General features: G+C 42.3%; 1 protein-coding gene and 1 non-coding gene across 2 annotated transcripts; both read left to right on the top strand.

The window, feature by feature from the left end:
• Positions 1-1140: 1140 nt before the first annotated feature.
• On the top strand, positions 1141-10446 carry TOMM20 (translocase of outer mitochondrial membrane 20). Its single transcript, XM_063124363.1, has 5 exons — positions 1141-1270; positions 4334-4380; positions 5025-5106; positions 6752-6894; positions 10027-10446. Exons 1-5 carry the CDS (start codon positions 1147-1149, stop codon positions 10069-10071), a joined length of 441 nt encoding a protein of 146 aa, XP_062980433.1. The 5' UTR covers positions 1141-1146; the 3' UTR covers positions 10072-10446.
• Positions 3293-3432, top strand: LOC134398563 (small nucleolar RNA SNORA14). The gene has a single exon (XR_010025431.1). It is a non-coding gene; the product is annotated as a small nucleolar RNA SNORA14 (small nucleolar RNA).
• Positions 10447-11269: the final 823 nt, after the last annotated feature.

Consider the following 11269-nt stretch of genomic DNA (forward strand, 5'->3'; position numbering starts at 1 on the left):
GGTCCTTTTACAGCGTTAACAATGTGCTTTATAAGTAGTATTTTCATTCTGTTTTAAAATTCGATGAAAACAAGGGGTCTGTTATGTAATAATGCCTCAAGCTTGTATCTCCTCGGCTGTTCCATCCACCTGCAGACACAAGATTTATATTTTAGACTTATGGTATTAATTTGCTCGTTTGCTGGATATGGAGGCACAGTATTGTTACTGCTATTCATCTTAAAGCAACGGGATAGACAAAGTATTTTATTGCAAGGAGGTTTACTGTGTTTCAGACTTCACAGAAGTCCTAAAGAGAAATTATGTATTATAGCTGCATGTGCTTTCATGAAGTGCATTGGAATATTAAGACCCTTTGGATATTTTTGGTCTACCCCGTGGCTTTCTGGTGACCCACTTTTTTGTTAGATCTTGTATGCCATTAGTTTTAGAATGCATTTTAAAATGTTTTCATTGTTTTGTTTCATTCAGCATTACTTTGGATTTAATGTGACATAAGTGGTGCTAAGTGCGGTGAGGATTTCAAACCTCAATCCCAACTCACTTTCAACAAGTACCACGGAGTTCAGTGGGACTTAGGTCTGGGCATTGGGGGCTGATGGCTCCGATTTTGGTGGGGGGCTGTGATTCCATCTGGGTTTTAGTCAGAACCAGCCAGAACTCTAAAGGTGCTATTGATGTTGCTGGACCCAATCCCCAAAATAGGTTCAGCTCCTTGGATGGCTCTTTCAGAGACCTGGCTAGTTCTGACTAAAACCCAGAATGGAAGCACAGCCCCACCGAAATCAGAGCCACCAGCCTCCACTGCTTCTGATTAAACATGCACACGCTACGCTCGGCCCGCGAAGGACGCCAAAAGAGACGTGACACTTCCCACATAGACCACGCGAACTTGCTACACATGCGCAATGCGGAGGCGGCGGTGGATATAGGTGGAGTAAAGTAGCACTACACATGCGCAATGCAGGGAAGAAGCACGCTCCCTCTCCTCCTCAACGGCTCGCCGGGGGCAAAACGCTCCGCTCTGCGTCGCTGGCCGATGACGTGGGGCGCCTGCTCCAGCGTGTGTAGGCGGGGCTTTCCTCTCCGGCTCTGCCCGCTCCAAGGTGCCTGTGAAGTGCGAGGCGCGCTAACGAGGGAGGCACGATGATGGGGGGCAAAAGCAGCGCCATCGCCGCGGGCCTTTGCGGGGCCCTGTTCATCGGCTACTGTATCTACTTCGACCGCAAGAGGAGGAGCGACCCCAATTTCAAGAACCGGCTGCGGGAACGTGAGTCTCTCGGCCGCTCCCCTCGTGCGCCGGCAGTCACGGATCGGATCCCCCCCCCCCTCTGCCTTCCCCGCTCCCTTTAACCGGGGTTGCTCGCCTGCCTCTCCTCGCGCCTCCCTGTCTCCTTCCCTCCACGGCTGGGTGGGTGAGGGTCGCACTGCCGCAAAGCCCCCCCTCCTCCGCCCGCCCCGGCTTCCTCCAGCCTGCTTTCAAAGCTCTGGTTCCTGCTCCGTTTTGAAACTTCCCAGGCCCAGGGGCGGCTGGAGAAGGATGTTCTCAGGGGTGGCTGTATAGGGGCGCGCCTGAGGGGCTTATTTGTGGCAGCCCAAAGCCTAAACGATAAGCGAGCCAGGCCTCCAACTGGAGACCCGTCTGTAGCTGCCTTCGGTGGCATTTGACGTGGCTGCTTAAGAGAGACGACCCATCTCTCTCTGGCTTCATGCATCGCCAAGGCGTCCTTCACTCAGTTTCCTTGGTTTTGATTTATGTGTGAATAAGCTCAGCTTTGCATGTTGTTCCAAACAGACGTATGCACACACATGTACGTGTCTTTTCTGCACGCGTGCACACATACACACACATATAAGTAATGCCTGCATGGAACAAACGTGTGTTCACCATTGTATGACTTGTATTTCCCCAGAAAACGAATTGCCTGTAACTCCCTGGTGTGGGTATGCAGAGTGGCATGCACGTGTTTGCCACTATATAATGTGTGATGCAGTCTGAGATTGGATAGGTTTGCTGCATATTTGAGGCTTTGCTTTAGGTGTTCCTATACAAAGTGTATGGATTTCTTTTAAAAATTAAATAACCTAGAGTGCAATCCCATGCATGTTTAGACCACACAGAAAAAAAGGCCTGCAGCTCCCAGCATTCCCCATGCTGGCTGGGGAGTGCTGGGAATTGTAGGCCGGCTCTGTCTAAATATGCATAGGATAATGCCATTAAACACTTATCTGAAATATGTTTCCTCTTGGGGCTGCATGGGAAAGAGGCTAGGGCCCTTTCTACACCTAAGGGTTATCCCAGGAAAATGGAGGGATCGTCCCTGCCAGCCCCTGGGATCTCCTGTGTGTCATTTGGATGCACAGGGATGATCCCGGGACAATCCCGGTGGAAAAGGCAGGTGTAGAAACGGCCTAGGTTTGCCTCTATATTAGTTTGTGCTTATGGAATCAAAATCTATGTTGGTCTCTGAAGAATCATAATTTTATGTAAAAGTAAATTCAAGCAGTTAAGTGCCAATGGAAGTGAAATGAAGACGGGTTTATTGAGAAACAAAAACAAGGTATTGGCATACGTGGGTAAACCCCAAGATACGCTGAAGTAAAACATTTTTCAAAAGACAAAATGAGCAGGAAACTCCAAAAACATGAGCATGCTTAATGGCTTCCAGGAGCCACAGAATATTAAGTATCAGTTGGAAAAAGAAAAGTGAGGGGTGAGTCAAATATTAAGTTGGTCTGCTTGATTACAGTATCCTGGAAGAAGGCATGACTGACTAGTTAGAACCTTGAATAAGAGCACTCTTGTTAGGGGTGAAGATGCACTGCAACATTTTGTTGCAGGTCCCATTTGTAGGGTAATATAATTTGGTGTTTCTTTATGAACCCATATTTTTTACCCTTTTGGTAAAACTGTAATCTGTAAAGCTAAAGTGGGAGGAAATTAGAAAAGTTCATCTAAGTGACTCCTCAGCTCAGGAGTTCCAATACTCTTTCAACCTGATGACCAGATTCCATTTGGGGGGTGGGGGAATGCCAGTGGTGAGCAGAGCTGAAGACAAAAGGGTCATAAATACCAGCACATTCTAGCTTAAAGCTTACTGTTGGTAACTAAGCCTTATAAGAGGGACATTTCAACTGTTTTAGAATGAGGAGCAAACTTCACAAGAGCCAGGAAACCACCCAATCAGGAGGAAGAGGGCGTGGCCATATGAGGAATCCAGGAGGAGTGGATTTTGCCCTCAGGGCTCAGATTCTTTAACTCTGCCTTAGCTACTCACTATACTGTCTTATTGCGCATTCTCAAACCCTCCTGGTATTGTTGGCATTATAACTTCCAGGATAAGGATGAATGCAAAAGAAAAATGTAGAGTTATCCAAAATGCAGAGCATTCCCCCATTGTTCTGCATTATTTCACCTGTTCAACAAGAACTTGAAGCTTCAGCTATGGGGCGGTATATAAATGTAATAAATAAAAAAACTTGGCTCCCTTAATTGGAGCTTCCTTTCATAACAAGGCATGCTTATATCAACTTGTTTTTGAAAGTGTTCTCAGATTTGAGCTGATTACTTTCTCTGTACTGAGATTCCACGAAGGCCTGAATAAGCATTGTACTTACTTGTCTCTCTAAGGTGGTTTACAATAGGTTATAATAATACGAAGCAATTCATTTGTCTCTCAATTCATTTGCGGGGCAGTCAAGAAATGCTGGTGCACATGATATTAAAAGCTTCATTCCAGTTACCTGTTATTCCATCTATGCTGATGCTATTCTTAGAGATGTTGAAGCAAAATAATCCCCTGCTCCCCCCACCTCCAAAGTGGGCTTCAAGGCAGTATGAGATTTAACTTTCACTAGGGAATGGAGCTTATCACACAGGTCAGATGAAGTGTGGCTCCTGGCTAAGAGAGATACAGACAGAGTTTAATATTAAGAACTTCTTAGCTTCCTGGTGGTCCTGCTGTTGCACTTATAGGAAATAACATGTGTTCAGAAGTGTGTTCCATGCAGTACCCGAAGTAATTGTACATATGTTATTAATTGCTCTATGTGCAAAAAGACAATCTGCTCTATGTGCAAAAAGACAATCTGCTCTATGTGCAAAAAGACAATCTGCTATAGGTTGTTCCTTGTCCAAAGGTAAAACAAATTTGCAGGTGGGTATCTACTTAAGTTTTTTTTTTATAGCGCATTTCACAATGTGCACAAGAGCTGTCCTTCTTCCTCAAAATCTATTTGGAGGGCAAATGGTGTTCTATATCCTTATCAAATCGAAATCTATAGATTACTATAGAATATATAAATTGAAGTAGGTGTTGTGTTTAATCCATAGGAAGGAAGAAACAGAAGCTTGCCAAAGAGAGAGCAGGACTTTCAAAGGTATTAACGTTAGTAGATTTACTTCGATTTTTATTGTGCTGTGTTATACATGGTATACAGAGTTCTTTTTCAAATTGGGTTTGGGCTTTAATTTATTAAGCTAACAACTTTTCCAATATACATTTGTTGGCTTGGATCCAGAGAAGCAACAGTAGAAGGCGACTTCCCCTCCTGTGGAAAGTTCATCCACCTAATTGTTTCCCTCCCTGCACCACAGCCCACCCCATTCAAGAAAGACCCCCAGCCTCTAAGAGAGACTTTCCGGGGGCGGGGGACAGGAAAGTCACTTTCTCCAACCTCCTTCCACAGGCACTTTTCTTGATCCAAGCCTATATGAATTATTTTGGCATATTTCTTGGATATAATGTTCCACAAATTGCAGTTCCTTTCTTTAGCAAATGCAAGTGCTCATAAGCTGGTGGTTCAGGGGGCGTTGAAATGGTGATCCGGGGGTGTTGGATGTCTTGCCTATGTAATATTCCCAGTAAATGTCTTTCTACTTGGACAGCTCTTTATGTTCTAGACTCCCCCCCCAACACACACACATACACGTTCCACAGTACTGTGTTTGGAAGTGATGTGGGGGTGGGGAATGTGTTGCTATGACTTCTAAATGGCTGATTGGATAAATGTCATTGTTACAGTTGCCTGACCTAAAAGATGCTGAAGCAGTTCAGAAGTTCTTCCTTGAAGAGATACAGCTGGGCGAGGAACTACTAGCACAAGGTTGTTGTGAATTTTGTTACCAGGGGAGGGGTGGGGGAGGAGTAAAAGACATTACACTAAAAAGAATACTGATTCTTTAAATCATTGCCCAGGAAGCGGAAGAATCTATATGTCCTTTATAGCTCAGACCTATACATGTCTGCTTGGAAATAAGCCTCGTTGAGTTCAGTGGGCTTACTCCCATGTTATTCTATAGGACTGCAACATTAGTCAGCTTGCAACAGTGACCACGCTTTCTGAAAGACTGCCTTCTGCCATATGAGCCTGCCTGGGTCTTACGATCCTTGGGAGAGGCCCTTCTTTTGAGACTGACACCTTCAGAGGCGCAATTAGTGGCGACGCAAAAGAGGGCCATGTTGGGCTGCTTCTAGGTTGTGGAACTCCCTTCTGAGAGAGGTTAGGTGTGCCCTATGTCTGCTGTCCTTTTGCCAACAGGCAAATGCCTTTTTATTCAAGCAGGCCTTTGGCATGTAAGCAGCTCTGTTGGGTTGGCTGTTGTTTTTATTCTGTTTTTATAATTATTTATTATTATTATTATTTAATTACATTTATATACCGCCCCACAGCCGAAGCTCTCGGGGCGGTTTACAACATTTAAATGTATTTCTTTTACAATTCTTTTTCATCAAGTTTTATTTATGATTGCCATTTTCTTGGTAGAAAGGTGGGGAACTAATCAAATAAATAAACAATGCAATGTTATACACTTAGAAGTTTGTTTGAATTCGGTGGCACTTACTCCTACGTAAATGGGTATAAGATTGCAGTCCAAGTTATGTTTAGAACATTTTCATTTTTGTAGTAGTCTACTTGAAGTTGTCACACCTAGAAAACGGAAACAAGAATTATATATTGTGTTTTTTTAACTATTATTTTTGATCTAACATAGACTCAGTATACTATCCAGACTACAAAAGATGAATTATATTTAGAATTAATGACTTCTAATTAATGAGTTCAAAGTCCCAAAATTACTAAGTGATATTCTAGACGTAGAAATGTTATCACAACCATCCTACCTAAAAGATGTTTTCCTGCCTTTCTTAAATCAAGTGGGTCAGTTTCACCATATATAAATTATTCCGTGCCTTCTCTCCACATGACAGCTTTCTATTTTTCCCCATTTACTTGTGATCTCTATTCTAGCAGTAATTAATAAACAATAGGGATCCTGGTTGATTCTTAGATATTAAGCCATCCAAACAGCCCAAGAACATAGTCTCACAGGTGATAGTGATAAAGTCCAAGAATAGTCACAAACCAGATTTTTTTTCTATTTAAGAACTGCATCAGAAAATAAAATTGCAGTGTCCTGATTCAGTTTGCTGTATTGGTATTTTGATCCAGTTCCCTTTAAAAACATAAAAGCAAATTATATTAACTGAATAGGGGGAAAAAATTAAGCTTAAAAGTCCCAAGCTGGTGACTTGCTCTTTGGATGGGCTTGTTTGTTTGTTATTGTTGACCAATTTATGGAGGAGGAGGTGTGGCTTAGGGGGCATTTACCTCATTTGTTGAAATCAGTTTTTACTTGAAATAAAAGATGGTTGTTATCCTTGGTGCTTCTAAAGTTACTTTGAAGGTGAAGTTCATGACATACAATTTAAAGCCGGTATAACATGCTTATTTATTTATTTTTATGCAGGAGAATATGAAAAGGGTGTTGATCACTTGACAAATGCCATTGCTGTTTGTGGACAGCCACAGCAGTTGCTACAAGTTCTACAGCAGACTCTTCCACCACCAGTGTTCCAGATGCTTCTTACTAAACTCCCAACAATTAGCCAGGTATGAAAAGTTTTTTTTACATTATTCTTTGCACTTTGAAATAATAGAATTAGTCAGTATCAACATTATTAACAGCCCGATACCATACGTGTTTACTAAATCCCAATGATTTTAATGGGGTTACTCCTAAGTAAGTGCACAGAGGATTGCAGCCTCACACTTTAGTGCATGATGCTGTTGCTAATACTATGGCAAGCATCTAATTCCTCACATTGAGAAAAGCTTGCAGCATTCAAATTAGGTATATACTCTAGTCAGGATCAGGAAAGTAGTGGCTTCGTTACAGCATGGTTTTGACATTTCTCAAAAAGTTCAGGGTGAGATGTTTTTGGCAATTGCGCCAACTGCGTTTCCGCTTGCTGTCCTTGTGACCAAGGACTACTTGTCAGTGGGAACATCTATGGCGACCAAAGCCCTTGGGATAGTGTGCCCTCAGCATTAAGGAGTTGATGTAAATATGAGCCAAAAGAGCAGAGTTCTTCAAGAAGCATGAGCCACAAGGAGGAGAAACTCAGCTTGTCCTCTGTTGCTTACACCGGGGAGTCATGAACTAGGTTCTGGCAAGCCATATGTAGCCCACCCCAGCTCTAGTGTGGTATAAAATAGTAATGAAATATTTCCAAAGTTCAGTGAAAGGATATGAGGGTGCACAGTCCTATTTTATTTAACAGATTTGTATCTCACTTTTCCTCCACTGAAGCCTTCAAGGTGACTTACAAACAGTAAAGTTAAATCTCAGCAGGGGTGGATTCCCACGTGTAGATCTTCTACACAAGAACAAAGGAACAGATTCTTGCATTCTACACTGGATATCTAGTCAGGTTATATTTGTCTTAACCTCCACAGTGGCACAAAGGGTAATCCCTCTCCAAAAGTACTTCCCCCATAACCAAATCCAGGAATGGAGCAGATAATAATGTGTGGGTCAGGATTTCTTCTTGCTAAATAATTCTTCCCAGAGGCAACTACTACTAGGACACTGCTATAATCTCATCACAGAAACATGTGAGTAATAGAGTAAAGTATCTGCATTTCATCAACCACATGAATTCTTGTTCCCCCTCATTCTCACTAATAGATGGAGGAAACTCATAATGTCTTCACAAAAAGATCTCATTGGCTCCCTGACTAATTTCTAGGTACACTTCAGAAGGTTCATTTCGATCTTTGAAGTCGTAAATGGCTTGTGTGAAGAATACCTTTATTTATTTATTTAGAATATTTATATACCGCTCCTCATTGAAAAAATTTCGGAGCGGTGTGCAAGGTAAAATGAAAATAAAAACAGAATAAAACAGTTAAAACAAAATTTAAAAAGAAGCAAAAACAACAACAACAAAGAAATCCAAGGCTGCATGTTAAAGAAATGCTTCTTGGAATAAAGATGTTTTCAGGAGGCGCCGAAAGGAGTACAAGGTTGGCGCCTGCCTGACCTCCAGAGGCAGGGAATTCCACAGGAGGGGGGCTACCACGCTGAAGGCTCTTCCCCTGGTGGATTCCAATCGGAGGATGGATCTAGGTGGAACCACCAGGAGCAGGCCCTCGGATGACCTCAGTGACCGGGCAGGTTGGTAAGGGAGAAGGCGCTCTCTCAGGTATCCTGGTCCCAAGTTGTTTAGGGCTTTGTACACAAGTACAAGAACCTTAAACCTGGCTCAGTAGCGAATAGGCAGCCAGTGCAGTTCCCTCAGCAGAGGAGTTACATGCTGGAAAGGGGCAGCTCCGGACAACAACCAAGCTGCAGCATTCTGCACTAGCTCAAATTTCCGGAGCAGCTTTAAGGGCAGCCCCACATAGAGTGCATTGCAGTAATCCAATCTTGAGGTTACCAATGCCTGTACCACCATGGCCAAGCTACCCCCGTCCAGGAGAGGCTGTAGCTGGCGAAGTAGTAGTTCTCAACTACTTTGAGAACACTTACTCCCATATGAACTGCCCCTTCTCCCCACACCCCCAATGTTTAGATCATCAAACAGGATCCTGTTCCAAGTGTTGACATTACCTGGTACTTGGCTGGGTGGCATCAAAGACAGGGTGTTGTTGTTGGTTACGCCCTCGCTGTAGAACTCCCCCAACTCAGTGTCCTCCAGATTTGTTGGACTATAGTGTCCATTATCCCCCCAGACATCTTGGCCACTGCCCACACTGGTTGGAGATTATGAGAGTTGTAGAACACCAGGTTGAAGGAGGCTGATCTATACAGTTTTCACAGGCCCACCTGTTTAGTTAGGACCATACTATATTGTTCTGGTAAGGATTTAGGGAAATGACTTTTATTCCAGCTATAAGGAATTTTTTTTTGCTATTGTGCATTTATAATTGTTTGTTTCATTAGATGTTCTTATTAACAGTCCTGTGGCTTTTTAAAAGCTTGTGGCTACATCTATGTAGCCAGATGATACTTAACGTCTTTCTTAACAGCAACTTCAAATGCTGATTGACAAATGCTTCTTGAATGCCAGAAGTTTCAAAAGTAGTTTTAAGACAGCATGTAGAGCAGCTATAAAAACTTTAAACATCATTATTATTATTATTATTATTATTATTATTATTATTATTATTATTATTATTTACATTTATATACTGCCCTATAGCCAAAGCTCTCTGGGCGGTTTACAAAAAGGGTTTGCACAAATAGTTGCAACAAAGGGGTTCCTGATTGGGAGCTACTGCCTGTACGTTTTCAACCATGTCTGCTGTAGGAAGGGCTAGAAACATAACTGTTTTCCCCTCCAAGTGAAATCAAATCTGGGATTTTCACGATCTTGTGGTCAGAGTTTGGGAAATTGCCCCAATTGTGTCTGTGCAGAAAACTACTAGCTTTCAGCAAAAGGCTGTTTCATATCTGGCTTAACGTAAGAGACCTTTATAATTAAGACTTCTTGCTGTTTTTTAATTCAGTTAATTTTAAACCATCTAAACACAGGGGAGTAAAATATTAACAGTGATGACAATTTATATGCAGGGGTGGTTACTGGATCCCAAGTAAATGTTTAGCTTGAGGTTGGCTTGACCAAATACGGCACAACTTTATTTTTTGCAGGTTACAACTCATTTCAGTAATTCTCCTGGCAAGGGAAGTTTACTATTCGTAGTATTACTCTAAGGTTGTTCAAATATTTTCTTTTCCAGAGAATTGTAAATGCACAATGCTTGGCTGAAGACGACGTGGAATGAGAAATCTCAGCAGGAAAAACAAGTGTTTCCTTAGCCCAAAAGATGAGCATCCTGGGGAGGGGGTGGGAAGAGCAGAAGTAAAGGAGCAAGCGTAGTAGTCATAATGGACGGTATACCCCATTTGAACCTGCCAGAGTTGATTTTAACTTTGAGTAGGTTGGTTTGGCTGGACTTTATTTATTATCTAGTGCAAAGTGTATTTTGATAAATTCATTTTATAAATACACCATGTTAAGTTAAAAAGTATCATTAATGCCATTTATTACCAATACAGTTGTAACATTGTACATATAAAGGATGTAAAGCTACAACATAAAATATCCCGTGCTCATTTTTGAAAAACCCAAAGCTAAGGCATTAAAGACTTATCTGTGCTCCCGTGTGTCTGTGTGCTCATTCAGATGTCAAAGAAGTATAATGGGGCTATTGGCAAATTTCAGCATGTCCTGGAAGTTTCCCATGATTATTCTTTTAAAAAGAGTTTAATCATGTGGGAAATTTATTAAGTACATTTAAGTACACCATACACTGATCTAAAGGGTGCCCAAGGTGGCTTACCTTGAGCAACCCCCCCCCAAAGTAAAACGATCATATTAAAAGAAGGAAGTTAACCTGGGTCACTCTGAGGGCTACTTTTGTATCATTATTAATTCCACAAGCCCACACAACTAAGTTTAATGACAGAAAAACATTTTTATTATAATTGTAACTGTTTTCTCTGTTCTCTATATCAACGTCTCTTCCTTCTCTTCACCCCCTCAGGTCTCTTGGCTCCTTTCTTCCCTCCCACATACCCCACCACAAGGCTTTACCCCAATCTGTTATGCCCTTCTTTCTTGCCATATCCCATAAGTCCGTTCCATTCCATTCTCTCCACTGCCGCCACATGCCTCCCTGTACCGTCATTGCTTCCCCACTCCATAGGTGTGTGCAAATGGTTACATCCATACCACTCACTGTCTTCTCTGTGCACTACCCTTCAGCCCTCTGCCTCCTTTCACCAGCCCACAGGCCTCTCTGTACCCATCTCTTAGTTTCCTCCTTCCTTCTTTGGTCTGATTTCTCCATTAACCACCCCGAGACTATTTTATTTATTTATTTATTACACTATCATGGCTCTTGTACATACACCTCTTACAGGAAACTCAGCTGTTTCAGTTAACTACTTTCAGTTGATCCTTTTCCCTACAGGAACTCA

Source organism: Elgaria multicarinata, chromosome 4 (assembly GCF_023053635.1).
Source record: "Elgaria multicarinata webbii isolate HBS135686 ecotype San Diego chromosome 4, rElgMul1.1.pri, whole genome shotgun sequence".
Taxonomy (NCBI): Eukaryota; Metazoa; Chordata; class Lepidosauria; order Squamata; family Anguidae; genus Elgaria; species Elgaria multicarinata.

Bases quoted from the DNA above. Each gene is read 5' to 3' on its own strand.
- TOMM20 (XM_063124363.1), top strand. From the start codon at position 1,147: ATGATGGGGGGCAAAAGCAGCGCCATCGCCGCGGGCCTTTGCGGGGCC. The intron at 5,107-6,751 runs GTTGTTGTGAAT...ATTTTTATGCAG, and splicing joins CGAGGAACTACTAGCACAAG to GAGAATATGAAAAGGGTGTT. The intron at 6,895-10,026 runs GTATGAAAAGTT...TTTCTTTTCCAG, and splicing joins AACTCCCAACAATTAGCCAG to AGAATTGTAAATGCACAATG.